Here is a 23,952-nt window from a genome sequence, read left to right as displayed (position 1 = left end):
CTCATTAGCCAAATCTCTATCCATGCCAATATGTTACCTCCAACACCATGGGCTCTTATCTTATGACTTAATCTTTTGTGAGGTATCTTGTTGAATGCCTTCTGGAAGTCCAAATGCAACACATCTACTGGTTCCCCTCTATCCACTCTTTTTGAGACTTCCTCAAAAACTCTTATAAATTAGTCAGAAGGGATTTCCCTTTCATTAAGAAATGCTGACTGCTATATTAGATTATAATTTCCAAATGTGCCGCTATTACTGCCTTAATAATTGATTTCAATATTTTTCCAACAATGGATGTTCAGCCAATCAACCTATAATTACTCACTTTTTGCCTCGCTCCCTTGTTGAATAGGAGTGCCACATTGACAGTTTTCCAATCATCCGGTACTTTTTCAGAAGTCAAGGATTTTTGGAAAATTATAACCAATGCATCCATTATCTCTGTAGCTGCTTCTTTTAGGGTCATAGGTTGCAAGTCATCAGGGAAAGGGGACTAACCTAACTTTAGTCTCATTAGTTTGTCTAATACTACTTCTCTAGTGATGGTGATGGTTTTTAATTCCTCCCCCATATTCCTTAGTATTAATGGGATGTTCAAAGTATCTTCCACCATAAAGACTGATGCAAAATATCTGTTTAACTCCCCTGCCATTTCCTTGTGCCCCATAATTATCCATCCAGAATCATTTTCTGAGGGGCCACTGTTCACTTTATCCTCTCTCTTCCTTTTTATATATTTCAAAAAGCTCTTATTATCAGTTTTTATATTCCTTGCCAGTTTGCCCTCAAAGCTTATTTTCTCCCTTTTTGTTATCTTATTAGTCCTCCTTTTTGGATTCTGAATTTATCCCAACCTTCGGGGCCATCATTGAAGTTTGCCTCCTTATATGCTTTTTTTTTCAACTTAAAACTCTCGTGGAAAGAATAATTGACAAATAATTGACAGACCACAAATTTTTGTTTCATGTTCTGCGTGCAGCAATACCCCAGTATGGGAATGATGACAAGCACAGTATGAATAACATAAATTGAACCTTTTCTGGGCTGGGAATTTGATTTATATTATGCAGGGTGGGATTATTCTCCAGAAGCTGTGCAATCTCATGAAAATTCAGTTGCGTAACTAGAATTGGAAAATGGAGGTTTCTCTGAATTAATGAAATTTCTCCAGGGAACTTTTAATTTGTTCTTTTTGTGCTGTTTTAATACTGGCTTTGTGGGTTTTGATCCAGAACCATTAGCTTTTCTATCTGTGTTTTACATCAGGCATTTTGGTATTCCAAAGAATCCTTATGTGCAGAAGGAGGCCATTTGGCCCATTGAGTCTGATTGACCCTCTGAAAAGCACTCATAAGACATAGGAGCAGAATTAGGCCACTCGGCCCATCGGCTCAATCATGGCTGATATTTTCTCATCCCCATTCTCCTGCCTTCTCCCCATAACCCCTGATCCCCTTATTAATCAAGAACCTATCTATCTCTGTCCTAAAGACACTCAGTGATTTGGCCTCCACAGCCTTCTGCGGCAAAGAGTTCCACAGATTCACCACCCGCTGGCTGAAGAAATTCCTCCTCATCTCTGTTTTAAAGGATCGTCCCTTTAGTCTGAGATGGTGTTCTCTGGTTCTAGTTTTTCCACATCAACTCTATCTAGGCCTCAAAGTATCCTGTAAGTTTCAATAAGATCCCCCCTCATCCTTTTAATCTCCAACGAGTATGGACCCAGAGTCCTCAACTGTTCCTCAAACGACAAGTTCTTCATTCCAGGGATCATTCTTGTGAACCTCCTCTGGACCCTTTCCAAGGCAAGCACATCCTTCCTTAAATCCAGGGACCAAAACTGCTCACAATACTCCAAATGGTGTCTGACCAAAGCCTTATACAGCCTCAGAAGTACATCCCTGGTCTTGTATTCTAGCCCTCTTGGCATGAATGCTAACATTGCATTTGCCTTCTTAACTGCTGACTGAACCTGAACATTAGCCTTAAGAGAATCCACTCCACCCAGGTCTACCCCCCTGGCCTATCCCCTACAACCCTGTGCATTTTTCATGGCCAATCCACCCAACCTGCACATCTTTGGACTCCAAAGGGCAATTTAGCATGGCCAATCCACTTAACATGCACATCTTTGGACTGTGGGAGGAAACCGAAGCACCCAAAGGAAACCCACGCAAACAGCTCCAGGGACCTGGGTTCAATTCCAGCCTCGGATGACTGCCTGTGTGAAGTTTGCACTTTCTCCCCGTGTCTGCGTGGGCTAAGTAGATTGGCCATGCTAAATTGGTCCTTAGTGTCCAAAGGTTTGGTGGGGTTACTGAGTTATGAAGATAAGATGGAGGCGTGGGCTTAGGTAGGGTACTCTTTCAAGGGCTGGTGTAGACTCGATGGGCCGTTAAGACTCCTTCTGCACTGCAAATTCTATGATTCTGTGACATGGGGTGAACGTGCAAACCCCACATAGTCACCCTGAATCAATCCTGAATCCTAGGTGTGTGAGGCAGTAGAGCTAAACACTATGTTGCCATGCCCTCTAAAATATTCAAAATCTCAACTAGCAATAAAAACCACAATCAGAGACCTTTTCATTCATTGGTTTCTCTGGAACATGCTGTGATTGAGCAAATGTGGGTGACTCGCTCTCAGATCTTTGCCTGAACCACTATGAAACTTGCCTGCTGGGTGGTAAGCAAAATATAAATCCAATTCTTCAGACCATCATGTTTTGCATTGGATTTCAACAAAGCAGCTGTCACCCTGCACCCTACTACACTGTAAAACTCTGTATTGGTGTTCAAAACGTGGGGCGGGATTCTCCATCGGCTGATGCCGGAATCGGGTGGAAAATCGGTTTTGATGCCGAAGTCGTGGCTGGCGCCAGGTTCATGTCAAATCACAATTCTCTAGTACCTTGATAGTGGCATCAATGTGTTCCACTCCACACGTACAGTAAACGCCGTTGGTATATCATTAGAGGGTCTGATCCAGTATTCTCCGGGGCCTCTGCGATTCTCCTCCGACTGCACTGGGGGGAATTCCCAATGGCGAGGTTCACTTTGTGCTTTCAAAAATCGTGAAACAGACACCGTGGCTGATGATGGGGAGAGAGGGGTATGGAAAGTGTCCAACATCGCTAAAATGTGCTGACTGTTGTGTTGCTGGCCAGGGGGAGGGGCATCTGCCAGGGTCGGGGGGAATAGCGGGGGACGGCCAGGAGATGGACCGTGGGGTCGGGGTGGATGGGCATGGAATACCATTGCCACAGCCTGCCAGGCAGCCATGTGGTTGCACACTGTGTACCTGGCGTCACGGGTCGCATGGTGCCTCCCAGGCCACCCCTCCTAGGTACGCTCTGGCCCCAGCCGACCCATCAATGGGATGGGTGCTCTCCAGCGCAACCAGTGCCATCTAGCTGGCTGGGATGAGTGTTTGAGGGCAATGGAGTGATAATACATGCTGCAGCTTGTCAGCCTCTCGAGTATCAATCCCAACTACGGCGAATCAGGCACTGTGGAATCGATCATGTTCCACAGTGAAATGGTGCTAGCCCCTCAACGGTCATTGAATTGATCCAGGTGCGGCACCAATTCTGCTGTCATAGAACTCCACGAATCTTGTCCTGGGGTCAACACTTAGTCTCAGGAATGGAAAATCTGGCCGGTGATCGTTTATCACACATCATGATAAGAAAAGTAACAAAGATGCTTATTAAATAAAACCTTGGGTGATTCAACAATAAGCAATTGTAATACACAGTGTATGAAAATTCCCTTTATTAATTCAAGTGCTGAACTTCACTCAATAGATGAAAATATTACCTTAAATTTAATAACTTCTGGGTTGTACTCGACCGCATCTCCCCATTCCTGCATCAGTTCTACAGTTGGAATCTGTTTGTGAGCAAGTGTTGTCACATGCTCGCTTGCTCCCCCTCGCACAAATACTATAAAGTCTTCAGTATAGTTTGATTGGGAAATACCACCTGGAAAAATAGATACACAATTAGAATTCATTGTGAAGGAAAAGTGAATAAAAATATACTCATCCTCTGCTCTATTCCATCAATTTTCTCATCTCTAGATGTATTTTTAAAAATATAGATCTGGTTCAACATTTAAGCAGGCAGTGCATCTGAAAATGTTGGAAAAATGGGATAATCATTTATCCCAACCATGTAATTGTTTGCAAACAAACTTTGTTATGATTGCTGGAGATTCCTTGGAGAGTAGATCATTTGACAAATTGTGTTTAAACTTAGGTAAGGAGGTCATGAGATTTGAGTGGGATAAAGATGATGTAATTTATGTGAGGAGCCAGGTCTGTCCTGCTTTGCAGTTTGATATAGGTTTAGCAGCCTGCTAGAAAGTTTTTAAGTTGAGCAGCAGGTTTGCCAAATGCTGTCAGGTTGAGCAAGAGTCCGCCAAAGACTGAAGGACCTTTAGGCTGTCTTTGAAAGGGTCTCTCTCGCCAACCAGCCTTTCCAAGAAATCTCTATACAAGTAACCCTGTGTTTGCTAACTTTATTTCTAAGTGGTTTTTGATCTGTAATGGGCTTCACTTAATTGGAAACAGAGATGGCATAATGTAGTAGTTAACGTGTTTCCCCTTTTCTTAAGAATTGTTTAACTGTTAATTGTAGAGCTCTTTTTCAGTGATGTTAATGTGGTTAATACTTTGTTAATAATAAAGTTTGTGTTCATATAAAAGATCCTTATTAGTCAGTGGAATCACTCCTGGGGCGAAGAATCCTTTTCTCACAGTTTACAAATAGAAAATTGTTGGGGTTTCTCGTCCGCTTTCCTGATACAAATTAGGGTCTGGTCCGGGTTCCATAACACTTCTCCTCTGGTTCCTCACACAAATGGCCGATTTTCGAGAGTGTGCATACCCATAACGTGTAGCTAAAAGGTTGGTGTGGAGAGATGGGTTTTCCATAAAATACTGACACTAGCACTGGGGCAGGAAGGAATTTTCCCGATGGGATGGACTCCATCTGAACCAGGATGGTACCTGTGTCCAAATGGAAAGGGTAAATAGGGAGGTGGCAAAGACTTTAAACTAGTAAAATGGCCTTATTCCCAGATGACCATAGGCTGCTTTTCCCTCTGAGAGGGAGAACGGACTGGTGCTGATTTAACCTGAGGAACACCGTACCTCAGGCGAGGGGCAAGGTTCAGAAGGTGGGGCCTTCATGAATAACCTCAGCCGGTACAGTAGTTGCACCCGCACTGCTAACCTCGCTGTGCATCACAAACTATCTGTCTAGCCAACTGAGTTAAACCAGCGCCCAAAGCAGTCTACATGTAAGCAAAACAGGGCAGGAGAGCATAGGGAGGAATAAAATAAGGAACAATATATCTGTGCTAACTTGAGAGAAAGGTGATCCAAACTGGTTTCTATCCTGTTTTCACAAGACCTCTACTTATGCATACATTACAGAGGTAATCACCGGAGAGCAATCAGTTGTGGATCCATATTGGATTTCACCCAAATCTAGTCTACATTTGTGGAGGTCTTGTGGCCTGCTACTGAGCCAGAAACACCTGGTTCAAACCCACTCCAGGGCCAGTATATTTTGTGCATGTGGAGGTGGGGGGCAGGGGATGATGGCTCACCGCATCTCCCCCCAACCTAGAAGGAAAGTAGGTATTGTGTTAAATGGTCTGCCAGTCAGACTTCCGTCCCTCACTGGGGAGGATGTTCTGCTGTCGGGAGCTGCTGGCCAATCCGACTGGTCGACAGTCCAGCAGTCCTGACAGTGCCAAGGTTGCATTTGTAGGCACTGCCGGGATTGCATACAGACCCGAGAAAATGGCTTATGTGCAGGGCGGATTTGGGCAGTTTAGGGGGTATGTGGAGGTGGGGTTTGGTGTGTTGTATAAAACAGGCAGGTAGGAAATAAGGGGGCGCAATCTTAGAGGGGATACTTCCCAAAGTGCAAAGGGCACCGCACCCTTTCCTTCCTACCCTTATAAAATGTTCTCCAGAAAAATGACCTGCATACTCTTGCCTGAAGAACCATGCCAACCGTATTCGGCCATGGGTTATCAGGGATAATTGGCTTGTTAACAAGCTCAATTGACCCTTGATTATTCATTTAAATATGTCAAGAGGGCGGACAGTTTTGACACCAGTCATAGCCTGTATTATGGGGCTGAGCTCAGAGGTTGGTGGGAAGATGGTGGGGTTTGTATCTATCCCTGCTGAAAACACACCCGGCAGGGATACGTAAAATCCAGGCCCAGGAATTCTTGGTCAGGAAAGGTGTGTTTATGTTTCAACTCAAACAGGATAATCCTTCCAACAAGTTCCCAATAGCCCCCAAAGGGAAAAGCAGTATGTGAAGAAAACAAACAAGCATACAACTATTAATCAAATTCATCAGTCTGTTCCAAGACCTGATTGAGGCCAATAGCGAACAGGAAGAAAGGGGGGTGGGGGGGGGGGGGTGATGTGTTGGGTACTCTGGATCTGTGGAGACTGTGTTTACCTTAGCAGTAACATAGACAGGCTACCAACACTTGTAATAGTACAACTCTATTTTATTTAACTAAGAGCTGTTAAACGTACTTGCACTGTGGGTCGACACTATGTTAGATTGACTGAAGACCTATGCCTAACCTGACCAGCCTATACTGCTAGCACATGGTGGATGTTTGTGCTACTGACTGCGGGCTCTGTCTGTCTCAGAGGCTGCATCCCGAATGAGCGGGAAAACTAGTGCCCTCTGTCTTTATAGTGACCGTGCCTTAACTGGTGATTGGCTGCTGTGTTGTGTGTGTTGATTGGTCTTGCAGTGTGTCAGTCAGTGTGTGTCTCTGCACCATCATATACTGATGAGTATATTATGACATCCCCCCTTTTCTAAAAAAAAAATGTGTGTTCATGGCAATAAATAATGTAGTATGTGAATGTTCCTAACTATGTGTGGCACATGCAAGCATATTTACAGGACTATGTACAGACATTCTAAGATATTTACATTGGAAGGTGTCTAGTGCAGATGGACAGGATGTAACACAAAATATAACTAGAACAACAGTATGTACAAACCAGTGAGTTAATCAGACAGGGTAACGAAACAATCAGTTCATGAGTCCAAAGATTCCATGAATTCAGGCAGTTCATAAATATAGGTAATAGGGATGGAGGCGAATGAACTGAGACAACCACAAACCGAGGCAGGAACTCAAAACAAAATGCGATCGACATTTCAATCGGGTTTTCAAGGGCAGCATGGTAGCATTGTGGATAGCACAATTGCTTCACAGCTCCAGGGTCCCAGGTTCGATTCCGGCTTGGGTCACTGTCCGTGCGGAGTCTGCACATCCTCCCCGTGTGTGCGTGGGTTTCCTCCGGGTGCTCCGGTTTCCTCCCACAGTCCAAAGATGTGCAGGTTAGGTGGATTGGCCATGATAAATTGCCCTTAGTGTCCAGAATTGCCGTTAGTGTTGGATGGGGTTTCTGGGTTATGGGGATAGGGTGGAGGTGTTGACCTTGGGTAGGGTGCTCTTTCCAAGAGGCGGTGCAGACTTGATGGGCTAAATGGCCTCCTTCTGCACTGTAAATTCTATGATAATCTATGATAAATTCAGTCTCTGACGTGGGCGACAAATTCTAGTTGACCGCCTCAAGGATGGGTCAGGGGCCTCCTGTTCTGGAATGGGCGGGACTGTGTCAGACTCAGAGGGTGGCAGAGCGAAAGGGAGATCTGCAAAGTCCGTGACGGGTTCGACGTGACGGCGAGGCAGGACATGATGATCTGGTGGCGAGCGAGGAAGGAGTCGTAGTGTCCGCCTATTTCGGCGAAGAAGAGAGTCGTCTTGTAGGCGAACCAAAAATGACCTGGGGGTCACTTGTCTGAGCACCACAGCGGTGGCGGACCAACCACCATCGGGAAGTTGGACACAGACCTCGTCAACAGGAGCCAGAGCAGGGAGATCAGTGGCGCGGGCATCGTACGCCGATTTGAGTTGGACCCGAGACAACTGCATTCGATGAAGGACCGGAAGTTTGTCCGAATCCGGGACATGAATGGCCGGCACCGTCGTCCGCAGCGTGCGATTCATCAAGAATTGAGCCGGTGACAGGCCGGTGGACAATGGAGCTGATCTGTAAGCAAGCAGGGCGAGGTAAAAATCGGATCCTGCATCGGCCGCCTTGCACAGGAGTCGTTTGACAATGTGCACCCCCTTTTCAGCTTTGCCATTGGATTGGGGGTAATGGGGACTGGACGTGACATGTGTGAAGTTGTATTGTTTGGCAAAATTGGACCACTCCTGACTGGCAAAACACGGGCCATTGTCGGACATGACCGTGAGCGGGATGCCATGGCGAGCGAAGGTTTCCTTGCACGCCCGAATTACCGCAATTGAGGTGAGGTCGTGTAGCCTAACTACCCCCGGGTAGCTTGAGAAATAGTCCACTATGAGGACGTAGGCCCGGCCAAGTGCATGGAACAGGTCGATGCCCACTTTGGTCCAGGGGGACATGACCAACTCATGGGGTTGCAAGGTCTCCCTTGGCTGAGCAGGCTGGAAACGCTGGCATGTTGGGCAGTTAAGAACGGCGTTGGCAATGTCCTCGTTGATTCCAGGCCAGTACACTGCCTCACGGGCCCGTCGGCGGCATTTCTCCACTCCCAGGTGGCCCTCATGGTGCTGCTCAAGGACGAGGTTCCGCATGCTGTGTGGAATGACGATCCTGTCCAGCTTTAGTAGAATTCCATCTACCACTGCCAGGTCATCTTTAATGTTATAGAATTGAAGGCATTGGCCCTTGAGCCACCCGTCTGTCAGGTGGCGCATGTCACGTTGGAGCAGGGGATCGTTGGCCGTCTCACGATGAATCTGGATGAGTCATTCGTCCGTGGCGGGCAGATTGGATGCGGCGAATGCCACCTGAGCATCAATCTGGCACACGAAGCCCGCTGGGTTGCAGGGTGTGGTGACAGATCGGGAGAGTGCATCGGCGACAATGAGCTTCTTACCCGGGGTGTAGATGTGTTCGAAGTCGTACCGCCTGAGTTTAAGGAGAATGCGCTGCAGGCGCGGCGTCATGTCGTTAAGGTCTTTTTGAATGATATTGACCAGTCTCGACTGTCCATAGACATAGTCATGGAATTTGACGACTCCGGTAAGAAGGCCCAGGCACTCTTTTTCAATTTGCGCATAGTGTTGTTCGGTGGGCATCAGTGCACGTGACGCATATGCGACAGGAGCCCATGAGGAGGCGTCGTCACATTGAAGGACTGCTCCAATGCTGGACTGACTGGCATCCGTGGAGATCTTTATTTCTTTGGCTGGATCGAAAAATGCTAACACCGGGGCTTTGGTCAGCTTCGCCCTGCGTTCCCGCCATTCTTGATCGTGGGCGGGAGCCATTGGAAATCGGTCATCTTCATAACCAGGTTCCTGAGAGCAGTGGTGTGGGAGGCGAGGTTAGGGATGAATTTCCCCAGGAAATTGACCATGCCCAGGAAGCGGAGGACTGCCTTCTTGTCCTCCGGTGTCTTCATGGCCTTGATGGCAGATACCTTGTCAGCATCCGGCTGCACGCCGAACTGTGAAATGTGGTCTCCGAGGAATTTAAGTTCTGTTTGACCAAAGGAGCATTTAGCCCTGTTGAGGCGGAGGCCATGCTCATGGATTTGGCGGAAGACGTGTTGGAGGCGATCAATGTGCTCCTGTGGGGTGGTAGACCAGACGATGATGTTGTCCACATATACGCGAACCCCTTCGATACCTTCCATCATCTGCTCCATTATTCTGTGGAACACCTCCGATGCAGAGATGATGCCAAACGGCATCCGGTTGTAGCAATACCGGCCAAATGGAGTGTTAAAGGTGCAGAGCTGCCGACTGGATGCGTCGAGTTGGATCTACCAGAACCCCTTGGATGCGTCTAGCTTGGTGAAAGATTTGGCACGAGCCATCTCGCAAGTGAGTTCTTCGCGCTTTCGAATGGGATAGTGTTCTCTCATAATATTGCGGTTGAGGTCCTTGGGATCAATACATCTGCGTGATTCACCGGATGTTTTTTTTCACGCACACCATAGAGCTGACCCAGTCAGTCATTTCTGTAACTTTTGAAATTACACCCTGGTCCTGGAGGTCCTGCAGCTGCTGCTTGAGGCGGTCCTTGAGGGGTGCTGGTACCCTGCGAAGTGCGTGCACCACAGGCGTGGCATTTGGTTTTAACACGATTTTATAAATGTATGGGAGTGTGCCCATGCCCTCGAATACACCGTGGTATCGGGTGATGATGACGTTCAGCTGTGTCCGAAAGTCAGCGTCCTGAGATGCGGAAGCGTCAGCGGGTGACAGGGAGTGAACCCTTTGGACAAGGTTTAGAAGTTTGCACGCCTGAGCACCAAGCAGGGAGGCTTTAGTGGATCTCACTATTTCGAATGGCAGGTTAGCCTTTAATGACCGGTGCAACACTTCAAGCTGGCAAGAGCCACTGGCAGCAATGGCATTGCCATTATAGTCCAGAAACTGGCAGGCAGACGGCAGGATGGTAGGCTTGACATGGAGGCTTTCGAGGTCAGACCGCGCAATGAGGTTGGCTGTTGCGCCGGTGTCCAGGCGGAATCGGATGCAGGATCGGTTGACCGTGAGGGTAGCACACCACTCGTCGTCCGGATCAATGCTGAATATTGGGAGAGACTTGGTTTTTGTCTTCTGGAGCATCTTGTGTTTGGTGATGATGCTTACCCCCAAAATGGTGCTTTAGGGTCCTCGGTGTCAAGGTCCGGAATCAAGTCGGAGTCGGAATCGGTGACCGGTGGCTGGATGGTTCGGACATCCCTGCGTGGCTGGTTGGAGCGACGAGAGGTAGTAGGTTGAGCAGACCTGCATAGGGCTGCATAGTGGCCAAGCTTGCCACATTGGAGACAGCGTCGGGATTTTCCAGGACATTGCCGCTTTAAGTGGGCGGAGCCACAGTTGCCACACGTCGTGACGTCAGAATGTTCGGTACGCCACCGCGCATGCGCGGTGCAGTCGCGGGAGCCTGCGAAAAGCGCGCGAAATGGCCGCCCTCATCCAGGTTTAGGCCCTGGAGTTGTTTAATGGCTTGCACCCACTCTGCCTTGTGGGGACCTTGCCGCGCCATTTCAGCCGCTTGAATGTGCGAGTATCGATTAGTGGCGTGTTCATGCAGAACGCAGGTCTCGATGGCTATCGCAAGGGTGAGCTGTTTAACCTTGAGGAGCTGCTGGCGTAGGGGGTCCGATTGCACACCAAAAACGATCTGGTCACGGATCATCGAGTCGGAGGTGGAGCCGTAATTGCAGGACTGCGCGAGGATGTGAAGGTGGGTGAGGAAAGAATGAAAAGGTTCATCCTTACCCTATAGATGCTGTTGAAAGACATAGCACTCAAAACTTTCATTTACCTCGATGTCACAGTGACTGTCGAATTTGAGCAGGACTGTCTTGAACTTGGACTTGCCTTCACCTTCAGCGAAAGTGAGAGAGTTGAAGATATGGATGGCGTGGTCCCCGGCCGTGGAAAGGAAGAGAGCAATCTTCCTGGCGTCTGAGGCAGCTTCCAGGTCTGTAGCTTCGAGGTATAGCTGGAATCGTTGTTTAAAGATTTTCCAGTTTGCACCGAGGTTGCCGGTGATGCGGAGCGGCGGGGGAGGGCGGACGCTGTCCATACTACCGGATGGCTGATTGCTGGTCGAACGCAGATCACTTGAAGGTAGATCTATTAAACTCTAACATCACATACTGGTACCAAGATGTGTTGCGTACTCTGGATCTGTGGAGACTGTGTTTACCTTAGCAGTAACATAGGCAGGCTACCAACACTTGTAAGAGTACAACTCTATTTTATTTAACTAAGAGCTATTAAACATACTTGCACTGTGGGTCGACACTATGTTAGATTGACTAAAGACCTATGCCTAACCTGATCAGCCTATACTGCTAGCACATGGTGGATGTTTGTGCTACTGACTGTGGGCTCTGTCTGTCTCAGAGGCTGCATCCTGAATGAACAGGAAAACTAGTGCCCTCTGTCTTTATAGTGACCGTGCCCTAACTGGTGATTGGCTGCTGTGTTGTGTGTGTTGATTGGTCTTGCAGTGTGTCAGTCAGTGTGTGTCTCTGCACCATCATATACTGATGTGTATATTATGACGGGGGGGGGGGAGAGGGTGGGGAAAGAAGAAGGAAAATAAATAAGAAACACACACAATGGAGAGGGGCAGAAGGAGAAGGGGAGAGGAGGGAACCCAAGGGAGTCACAGAACAAAACAAGGGGAAAAAGGAGGAAGGGACGGGCTAGGACTACCAAAGTGGGGAAGGGCAAATGGACGGAACGCATGTAAAAATCTCTGTAAATGAGAAGGGACTCCATACGTAAATACCAGGCGCACCATAGATTCAGTTGTTACGCTGTAAAAACTGAAAAATGACAACAGAAATATATTTTAAAAAAACATATTGTATTGATCGACTACTTCCCTGGTTGTGACCCGCAACATCAGGAACAGAACATGGGACCTTCCTGATCTGTATGTCTCAGTAAATGTTGCACAGCGCATTTTACCATTGGACTATTAATATTTATTCAGGTTAACACTTATTTAAAAGTTAAATTTAAATATAGAATGCACAAATACAGTTTTAATTTTGTATGAAAACCTATGAAGGTTAGAGGTACCTTGATTTAGATTCAGAAGACCGTTGCAACCTCCAACGCTGAAATCAACAGCAGCATAGGCCACTTCTATGAAGGCCCCTACATTAAAGCCTGCCTTCGAACAGTCTTTAGCATCATTCAATGTGTAACCTAAAGGTTAAAAGAAACTACATGCTGCCAGTCAACATTTTAAAAATTTGAAATTAACTTCATGGCCTGAATTTTGTATTCAGCGGTGAAGTGACAGGACTCATTGCTGACCTGAAGCTGTCTACTAAAATATAGCAATCTCTGTCATGTGGATTTCACTTTTCCTGACATTGAATTAATTCTGCCGCAAGCTATAGGGGATCTCTGGTGGAAACAGGGATGTCATTATTTAGCCAATCACATTGAATAACTCAAACAGACAGCAAACCAGGAAGTAGCAAGTAGATTTCATCATTCAGATTGTATAATATTTCTGAAATTGAAATAAAGATTGGGACATTCACATGGTATAAAGAATAAAAGCTGAAATATAAACACACACAAAATTAGATTTTATTTCCTAAAAATTCTATGATATTTTTACTACAGTATGGGAGCATTTCCATTTCACAATACAACATTTATTTTTCAGGGCCAGAGGGATTGTTCAGCAATAATCATTACTTAGTACATTGTTACATACCTAGAAGGTGAAACTTTTTCCAAGGGTTTGTGCAATAAAGCTAATAGCTTCATTCCTCCATTTGTGAGGACTTCAAATAGAGCACCTTGTGGAGGAATGCGGGATCACAGACAGTGGTTCTGGATTTGTGTGTTTAACAGCACATGTGCAAATGCCAGAACTTGCTATTAGTTTCACAAGAGCATCGACAGTGAATTTTGACAGTTTCGCCACCATCACAACAATAAAATTCAGGCCGATGACTTGCAAGAAGTCAGGAACATTATAAAGGTAATAATAAAGTAAATTATGAGATTGTGTCACAATTATCAATATATTAATTATGTCTCTATTAATATCCACCATTTCTTTGGCTAGAAGCTAACTGTGTGATCCCCACAGCTCCTGAAAAAGTGTTGGTTCTATTAAAATGATAATTTTTTCAGGACTCAATAGCTCGATAGGTAAGTTGTCAGCTCTTCCACGGGCTGAATGGAAAAATCCTTTTCCAGTTTCCATCAACACTTTTACACCTCAGTCGATAATATTAAAAGAATTCTTTGGCTTTCACATATGTGCATTTGACTATCGCTTCAAACTTTTCAGAACATAAGAACAATTATATGCCAATTAATTCCTTGCATCCATTTCACTATCCAACTTGATGACGGCTCACCTCATCTGCACTTACTCATCTTTTGTTGCATGTTCCTTTTTACCATTTATTCTAAAAGTAGAAATCACAGTTTTGAAAATTTAATTAACCTAGTGTCTACAACATTTTATGGGAGACAGTTTCAGATTTTCACGAGCCTTTGTGTAGAAAATGTGACTCCTGATTTCTCTCCTAAACTTCTGAGCTAAAATCTTGAGACTGTGTCCCCCTTGTAATGGATTCCCCACTCATTTCATAGCATTTAAACAATTTCCACGTTGGTGATTTCCTGAACTGTAGGTTTAAATTTTCAATTCGACATTTCAGAGGAAAGAAAATGGAACCAACCAAGGGCCTATTGAATAAAGGCAAATTACTGTGGATGCTGGAATCTGAAACCAAAAGAGAAAATTCTAGAAAATCTCAGCAGGTCTGGCAGCATCTGTAGGGAGAGAAAAGATCTAATGTTTTGAGTCCAGATGATTCTTTGTCAAAGCTGGCCAAGGGCCTATTGAAATTGACCTCCCCTGCCCCCATGCACACACACACCACTACCATCATCCATCAGTAAATATAGGCCTGGATTCTTCCATCCTGCCCACCACAATATCGCCTCGGGCGGGAAGTGGACAATGGAAAAGTCCATTCACCTCAGGCAGGATTCGCCGATCGCCGGAAAAATCCCGCCCATAGGCACCGATGCTAGGCTCTTGCTCACTACCACTCATTGGAATTAGATTGTGTAATGTCTTTGTCAATGTTCTTGAAAGTCAATCAAGCAATGATAGAAGCATTATATGTTCCAGCCAACTGTGCAAATGATCATTTCTGCATGTAATATACAACATAGATATTATTCTTATCTATCATCTTTACAGACCGGCCACACAAAAATAGTTTGGAGAAAAAGAGCCTGACTGATTAATTCCGAAGGAGTTGGGTAATTACTTTTTAAGCTTGAACAAGGTCCTGTTCATTCACTGCAAGAAACCATACAGTGACATACATCATTATTAAAACTCTTCTTTCCATTGACTATCTTTCAGCACTCACAAGCTGCAAAGGGAATGCATTTTATCATCTCCCAGCAGGAATTCGCCAACAACAGTGAAGCAAGCTCCTCAGCAGGTTAGTCTATTGTGGTTTGATTTTCATTTTTAATGTAGTTGGGCACCGTTCAATGAGATCAAAAGCAAATTAAATGTCTACTGAATGGCAAAAGACCCCCACTTTAAATTGATTGCTACCTTGACAGACATTGAAATTTGCTTGCTTATGGATTCTGGACTTATAAATATATGTATATGTTTCTTGTCACAACAAAAAATTATAAAAAGTAAAGTTACAAAGAAATTATGAACAATTGAATCCAAGCAACTGTGTTCATATTTCAACATTGTGCATCAATCCTTACTCTTTATTGATTCTATAACATTAGGAATCATGGTTTTAATTTGGGAAAACAATAGTTTTGCACGTAGAATTGATTGATTGATCTGTGCTCTTGCAAATTATGATCCCCTCCCTCAGAGCAATTCTAAAATGTTTCCATCATCATGGTTATTCTGATCATTACTGGTTGTCAAGTGTGATGAAACTTGTGATGAGGTCTACAAGATTATGAGGGGCATGGATAGAGTGGATGGGCAGGCACTCTTTCCCTGGGTGGAGAGGTCAGTCACCAGGGGGCATAGGTTTAAGGTCCATAGGGCAAAGTTTAGAGGAGATGTGTGAGGCAGGTTTTTTACACAGAGGGTGGTGAGTGCCTGGAACGCATTGCCAGGGGAGGTTGTGGAAGCAGATACATTAATGGCGTTCAAAAGGCATCCTGAGAAATACATGGATAGGATGGGTATAGAGGAAAAGGGCACAAGGAAGTGCTGAGGGTTTTGGCAAAGGTTGGTATCATGACCGGTACAGGCTTGGATGGCCGAAGGACCTGTTCTGGTGCTGTATTAAAAGAAGAATTCTTTTAATATTATCGACTGAGGTGTAAAAGTGTCGATGGAAACTGGAAAAGGATTTTTCCATTCAGCTGGTGGAAGAGCTGACAACGTACCTATTTTGAAACCCAAAATACTTACCTAAATCAGAAGTCGCGGTTGGCTACAGTTCCTGGCAGGCCTCGGAACCTCTGTACATGTGCTGGCTGGGAATAGCCACACATGTGCAACTCATCCACTTTTATGCTCTTCAGGCTGGGAACAGGCCCAGCGCCCATGGACCGAGAAAAGGAAGCAAAGAAGTGAACCGATGTGAAAGAGCAGGTCAGGTGACCTGAAATGGAGCACCATTGTATTGGAGGTGTCCTAGGGAGCAGAATATGGGGAGAGGGAAAGTAAGGAATTCCCAAACCAAGAAGGAGATCCCAAACCAGGGAATGGTACAGAAAGAGTTCCCAGAAGAAGATCCCAGGCAAGGACAAAGACAGGGATCTAAAAGAGGTTCTAGAAGACAGTCAGTCCCAGGTTTTGAACAAGGACAGAGATTATAAACAAATCCTGTTGAGTGAAATTGAGAAAAAGGAACAGAGAAAATGGCTCCAAGTAAAAGAGAGAGTGTCCAGGAGAAGACTTGAAGCAAAGTGGCCTTGAGAGAAATCCTGAAGATCTGAGACGTCAGCCAAAGGTTGGTGATTCTTCACTGTGGGCCGTTTGAAGAAGAGGTGTTCTGCCTGGCATGGGTGAGGATCTGAAATTGCGCTTGGAATGGGAAGCTAGAATGTACTCAGAGATCCAGGGGGAAAGATTCTTGGTAGGTGAGATTGAACCTCTGAATGTTGAAGCCATCTGAATGGGAGTGACATTTGCAGAGAATTCCAAGGTGGGTTCTTCAAATGGGAGTTTCAGTGAGATGTGAGTTAGGGAGGTTATGCTGCAATTGTATAAGGTGTTTGTGAGGCCACACCTGTAGTACTGTGTTCAGTTTTGGTCTCCTTACTTGAGAAAGGACGTACTGGCACTGGAGGGTGTGCAGAGGAGATTCACTAGGTTAATCCCAGAGCTGAAGGGGTTGGATTACGAGGAGAGGCTGAGTAGACTGGGACTGTACTCATTGGAATTTAGAAGGATGAGGGGGGATCTTATAGAAACATAGAAGATTATGAAGGGAATAGGTAGGATAGATGCGGGCAGGTTGTTTCCACTGGCGGGTGAAAGCAGAACTAGGGGGCATAGCCTCAAAATAAGGGGAAGTAGATTTAGGACTGAGTTTAGGAGGAACTTCTTCACCCAAAGGGTTGTGAATCTATGGAATTCCTTGCCCAGTGAAGCAGTAGAGGCTCCTTCATTAAATGTTTTTAAGATAAAGATAGATAGTTTTTTGAAGAATAAAGGGATTAAGGGTTATGGTGTTCGGGCCGGAAAGTGGAGCTGAGTCCACAAAAGATCAGCCATGATCTCATTGAATGGTGGAGCAGGCTCGAGGGGCCAGATGGCCTACTCCTGCTCCTAGTTCTTATGTTCTTATGTTCTTATGGTTCATCCATGGTGTGACCAGCATCTGGATGGGTTGTTGAGAAATGCATAGAATCTGCTTTGATGGTTTCTGTCATTTATTTCTGGAGTGTGGTGTGCCTGACCACAGTTCACCTGTTAATTCATATGTATCTCCAACGTACCTTAAATATTGAAGTGCAAAAGAGATACGGAGGGGTAATTTCCCCCCACCCCTCCCACCATGGTGTGTTTGTAGGCAGCTGAGGCAACCTGCTGTTGGCCAGCGGTGGAATCTTCTGATCCCGCTGCTGTCAACCTAATTTCCCATTGACTCCACTCCCCGTCACCAGGAAAGCAACAGCGGGGGTTTGCTGTCAGTGGGACCGGAAGATTCCGCTGGTGAGAATGGCCAGAAAATCCCCCCACCCATGATAAATTGTTTAGCTTTCCAAAATTGTACGTCTTTGTAATGATATAGCTGGGGTGAAGGAATAGTGAATATTTGAATAATTTTCTTGTGTTTGTATTGAGGTCTAAAAGTTATTTTATTCTTGCTTCAATAAGTACTTTATGTATCGCTTTAAAAGTTATCAACACTCTCTTGTGAATTTGTTCATTAACTTTCCTTTCTGGTTTCTAAGAAAATAAACTTTAAGATCAATCAAACCAAATTTCATTTTTGTCCAATATTAGCATCAGCTGGGATTGTAACAATAGGAAGGAGAATCATAAGAAAACCTAATGCAGGTCTTAGTAATTTTCTTCAGTGGAGCAATGGCAACGCTTAAGGTACAGTTTACTTGCTACCCCAACCCACTGGCATCCCGATCTTTTCATGGATGGTTCATCACATGAGGATAATCAAATATGAGCAATTGGAAAAGATGACTTGAAGACAATCACCAGGCAGGAATGTTCCTATTCCAGTCGGGGAACACTTCAGCAGTCAAGGGCATTCAGCCTCTGATCTCTGGGTAAGCGTTCTCCAAGGCGGCCTTCAGGACGCGCGACAACACAGAATCGCCGAGCAGAAACTTATAGCCAAGTTCCGCACACATGAGTGCGGCCTCAACCGGAACCTGGGATTCATATCGCATTACATTCATCCCCCACCATCTGGCCTGCAAAATCCTACCAACTGTCCTGGCTTGACACAATTCACACCTCTTTAACCTGGGGTTACCCCATCTCTGGATCTGTAAAGATTTAATCACCTGCTAATGCTCGTATTCCAAGAATTGTCTGGCATCTTTGAATCTGTCTCTATATATGTTTCTGGAACATACCTCTTCATTCACCTGAGGAAGGAGCAGCGCTCCGTAAGCTAGTGACATCGAAACAAACCTGTTGGACTTTAACCTGGTGTTGTAAGACTTCTTACTGTGCTCACCCCAGTCCAACGCCGGCATCGCCACATCTTGAAGAAAGGGGAGCTTCATTAAAGAGCAGGTTTGCCAGAAGAAAAATTACGGTACGCTTTCCTGAGATCAGATTTTGATTTCATACATTTTCCCAGCTCTTCCCTAGGAATTATTGAACAGCAGCACACAAATCCTTAGAGCAATCCTATCTTTATCGGTAAAACAAATGCCTATCAGTTTCACTACTTCTGAAGCCTTGAATTGAAAAAAAAACACAGTTCAATAATTTAATGAATTAAATAAAAGACATACCATCTTTCTCCAGTTTTTTGACATCAACAGCCCAAATGTATTCATAGGTTCCACCAAGTACACCCTCACTCATATAATGAGTTCCATAATCCTTAAAGACTTCTCTGTATTCTCCATAATTGTACGCAGTTGGCAGCTGCTTAACTCTTTGAAAGAAGTCATAATGGAGCATGAGGTCCCTTGGCTTTATCTTAAACCGAGCCACTTGCAGTGAGAACTGTACATGAAACAAACTTTGTTTCTGAAAAGGAACCAAAATAATTCAATGATTGAAGAACATGACCGGTGAGTTATTCAAACTGTGTCCACAGTATGCATTTGTAATATATGGTCAAAGGGAAGAATGATAAAGGAATTTTAACTTGTGCATTTCTTTCATGGTACTCTTTAAATCAATTTTCATGTATTTTATTCCCTGGTTTCTCCCTGTGACTCTATGCTATCCTGTTTGCAGTTCACATCAAGGTAGCATTTGACCAAATGTGACATCAGGAATTTCTCATAAAATTGAAGTCAATGAGAATCGAGGGAAAACTACAGAGAGTCACACCTAGCAAAAAGGCATATGGTTGTGGTTGTTGGAGGCTCATCATTGCAGCCACAGGTTATCACTACAGAAGTTCCTTAGGGTAATGCCCTAGAATCAACTATATTCAGCTGTTTCAGCATGGCCGATGTCATGTGGTTAGAAATGGGGGTTCACTGGTGATTACACAGTGTAAAGTTCCATTTACAACTATTCAAATAGTGAATCAGTCTGTGGCCACAAGAGCACGACCTAGACAATATTAAAGCTGATAAGTGACAATTAACAATGCACCACACAATGTCAGACAACGACTATCTCCAACAAGAGACAGTTTAAATATATCGCCTTGACATTCAATGACAATACCGTCATCAATTTTCACCACCATCAACTTCCCAGTGATTATCATTGACTGGACCAGACACATGAATAATTTGGATATAAGAGCAGGTCAGAGGCTGGGAATTCTGGGGCAAATGGCTCACACCCAGACCCCCCAAAGCCAATCAACATTTTACAAGGCACAAGTCAGGAGTGTGATGGAATACTCTCCACTTCAAATAATAATCATAGAATTATCATAGAATTTACAGTGCAGAAGGAGGCCATTCGGCCCATCGAGTCTGCACCGGCTCTTAGAAAGAGCACCCCACCCAAGGTCCAACCTCCACCCTAACCCAGTAACTCCACCCAACACTAAGGGCAATTTTGGACACTATGGGCAATTTAGCATGGCCAATCCACCTAACTTGTGACAATATTCTTTATTGTCACAAGTAGGCTTACATTAACACTGCAATGAAGTTATTGTGAAAAACCCCTAGTCACCACATTCCGGCACCTGTTCGGATACACTGAGGGAGAATTCAGAATGTCCATATTACCTAACAGCACGTCTCTCATGACGTGTGGGAGGAAACCGGAGCACCCGGAGGAAACCCATGCAGTCACAGGGCGAACGTGCAGACTCCACACGGACAGTGATCCAAGCCAGAATCGAACCTGGGACCCTGGAGCTGTGAAGCCACAGTGCTAACCACTGGGCTACCGTGCCACCTGGTTGAGTTGTAGCCACCTGGGTTGGCCACTTCCCGACTTAAAATGGAGAACCGCAAAGGCTGAAGGGAAATTCAGCCAATACAGGCAAAGACTAGCAAATACAGAAATCATGTGTATTGAAACCTGTAAGGAACCAGACACCACTGAAACCAGCAGCCATCTGCATAGTAATGTGCGATTCCCAGGCACAATGGCAACAGTTAAGATGAATAAAGCCAAGCCAAACTCCTCGGTGCCAGCAGGAGCCAAGACAAAGGAAGGCCAACGAACACTTAGGGACCGCCCAGCAATCAGGGAACCGCTCCAGCATTGGAGAAATCGATCCAAGTGATCGGAAAGTAGTCCAATCACTTGGAACCAGGTACGGGGTCAGCTCCGAAGGGTGGGAAGCCCCTGGGGACTATAAAGTAAAGCCCCCAAGTTCAAATCATCCTTCTTTGGCAGGGTCACTAAGCAACTTGAACCAACCCTTGACAGTGACCTGCCTTGCTGCCATCAACCAAGTAAGTCTCAAGTCAACGCTCGCTACGAGATAGGCGCTCCTAGCTACAAGTCCATACCAGCTTTTGAATCCTGAAGACTCAGGACCTGAACGAAAGGCCATTTGTTCCCCTGACCTGGTGGGCCAATTCCGAAGCTAAGTATAGGCCTTTTAGTGATAGGAATAGCCTAGAAAGTAGAGTTTATGCATGAGTAGTGATTTACTGTGTATAATAAATGTGTTTTGATTTGAATCTTACTAATTGGTGTGTTGAGTTATTGATCATTACTTGAACTTGAACCTCGTGGCGGTATCATAAAGATACCTGGCGACTCTAGAGCAAAGGTTAAACAAACAGAGCAAATTACGATTTAAGAGCCAACCAAAAGTTAGCAACAGAGTGCAGCTCCAACAACACTCAAGAGGCTAGGCACTAACTAGGACAAAGCAACCCACTTCATCGGCACCACATTCACCATCTTAAATGTTCACCCCCTCCACTGTCAGATTAATGTGTTTGCACTATCTAAAATATGCAGTGCAGCAACTTGTCAGTGGTTCTTTGACTACAGGCGGGATTCAGCGACTCCGTTGCACCTGGCGCAGATCCTAGCACAACGGGTAAGTTGTGCACGATCCCCAAATTAAGCTCCATGCTGGGTGCTGGGCGGATCGTGAGTCACCTGACTCACTCAACCCAGTGCGATCTGGATCTCGCCCTTGACTTTAAATGAGCCTAATGGCCGGATTCACCCAGCGTCCAGGATCCATCGACCATGCCTGGGAGACCTCACCAGTGCACTGCTCAGCACTGCCAGGGTACCAGGGTATTGCCAGAGTGCCAGGCTGGCAGTGCCATGGTGCCCAACTAGCAGGTTGACAATGCCAGGGGTCAGGACAGTGAGGCCTTGCCACATAGAGGAGTAGGTGAGGGGGGTTCCCAGCGGCCCGGGGATGGTTGGAGGTTGGGTGGGGGGTCAATAATGCAGGGGGAAATAGGACCTGCAAAGGTGATGTTTTGTTATGCTCTTGACGTACGTAGCATAAGCTGCTTCCTTGATGTGCACTCTGACAAAGGAAGGTTCAGACTTGGAGATAGCTTTAACACATTTATTAAACTGTTAACGATTCTCCTACTTGGATTTGACTCTCCTGTTAATCCTGCTATAGCTACTCAGACTAACTAACCAGTCTGTTACAATCCACGTGGTGGGTGTGATGTGTTTCAATCAACCCTGTCTGTACTCACTAAGTGCCTCCACTGGAAAGAGGAAGATCATGTGTGCTGTGTCCTTATATATGGGTAGCCCCCTTGTGGTAGTGTCACCTCTGGGTGTGTCTTGAATGCCCATTGGTCGTGTCCTATCTTACTGGCCTATTGGTTGAATGTCTGTGTGTCATGTCTCTGGTGCTCCCTCTAGTGTATAGCTAGGTGTAGTGTATGTATATTAACTGCTTGTGTATTTACAATGATGCATATCACCACATCTCCCCTTTTTTCATGTTACATATTTTCTGGACAGTGTTAAAGAAAATTGAACAAACTAGGTAGATAAGTGATGCTATGTACAAATTATGATGACTGTGATGACTATACAACAGTATACAAGACCAAATAATAGTTGCGATGACTTTGAGGATAAGACAATACCAAATAAAAGTTATGAGTCCAATAGTTCATGAATTTACATGGTCTGGTATAGAAGTGTCAAGGGTGACATTGTCGTTCCCTTGTGAACGCCGTCAGTGTCCTGGTGTTTGGTCATCAGGAGGTGTTCAAGTGTTCAAATCACTTCATTGACTGATTTGGACTCTTTCTTTCGATGCTTATGGTAGCAATTCTTGATGGCATCTGTCCTGAAAGCCGGGTTGCCTGTTGGTAGTGTAGCAAACGTGAATTAGTAAGACGCATCGTCCTGTCTTGGTATGTCATTGTACTGAGCTGAGCAGTAACAGTGTCCCTCATTTGCAGAGTTGTACTTGTCGTATCAGTCGTAGTCCCATTGTTGTTTTTGTCGTGCTTGTTGTCGATGTTGTTGCCTCTGGTACGCTTCTTGTTATTGTCTTTGATGTTGTTGTTGTGTTGGTCGGTTTTGTTGACGTGTTTGCTGCGCTCAAGGACCACATTCTGTGGATAATATGAGTCCTTCACACAGTTACTCGTGTCAGCGTCCTTTGTGGCATCTGCTGTTTCCTTGAGCGTGCCGTCACTTGGAGTCATGTCCGGCTTACTTGAATCAGCTTTGACTTGTCGGTGCTCCCCGTCTGGAGTCGTTTCTGGTTCACCTGTGTCAGCTGAGGTTTCTTGATGCTCCCCGTCCGGAGTCATTTCAGGTTCACTTGAGTCAGCTGAGGTTTCTTGATGCTCCCCTTCCGGAGTCAAAACATTCAGGAATGCATTTGCTTGTGGAGAGGCTCGAGCGAATGAGGTTTGAAGTAACGTGGTGTCACCGGAGTCACCAGTAGTCTCACTGTGATTGTCGAGTGCCTCTGTACACACTAGCTGAGGTCTGTCACGTTGCACATCTGTTATGGGAAGTGGGATGCCGTCGTCACTTGTCGCACATACAGTGGGTAGAGCCTCAATGTCTTCTTGTCGTTCACTTGAGCGTGGTAGACTGTCATAGTCTTCTTCTGGTGGCTCAAATAATCTGGGTGGACTGTCATAATCGGTTTGTTGTTCACGTGAGCATGGTAGACTGTCATAGTCTTCTTGCTCTGCACTGGAGTGTGGCAGACTGTCATAGTCTTCTTGCTGTACACTTGAGCGTGGTAGACTGTCATAGTTATTCTGTTGTTCACTTGAGCGTGGC

General features: G+C 45.4%; 1 protein-coding gene across 1 annotated transcript in view; it reads right to left on the bottom strand.

Moving 5' to 3' along the window:
• Positions 1 to 23,952, bottom strand: part of dab1a (DAB adaptor protein 1a) — a 747,664-nt gene that overhangs the window by 14,734 nt on the left and 708,978 nt on the right. The window contains exons 21-23 of the mRNA XM_072512896.1: positions 19,071 to 19,311; positions 12,675 to 12,803; positions 3,822 to 3,985 (exon numbers count right to left, since the gene is read on the bottom strand). Of these exons, the coding sequence (XP_072368997.1) occupies positions 3,822 to 3,985; positions 12,675 to 12,803; positions 19,071 to 19,311 (534 nt within the window). The remainder of the gene's footprint in view (positions 1 to 3,821; positions 3,986 to 12,674; positions 12,804 to 19,070; positions 19,312 to 23,952) is intronic.

The sequence above is a fragment of the Scyliorhinus torazame genome, chromosome 7 (assembly GCF_047496885.1).
Source record: "Scyliorhinus torazame isolate Kashiwa2021f chromosome 7, sScyTor2.1, whole genome shotgun sequence".
Lineage (NCBI taxonomy): Eukaryota > Metazoa > Chordata > Chondrichthyes > Carcharhiniformes > Scyliorhinidae > Scyliorhinus > Scyliorhinus torazame.
This window is presented reverse-complemented; position numbering and strand designations above follow the sequence as displayed.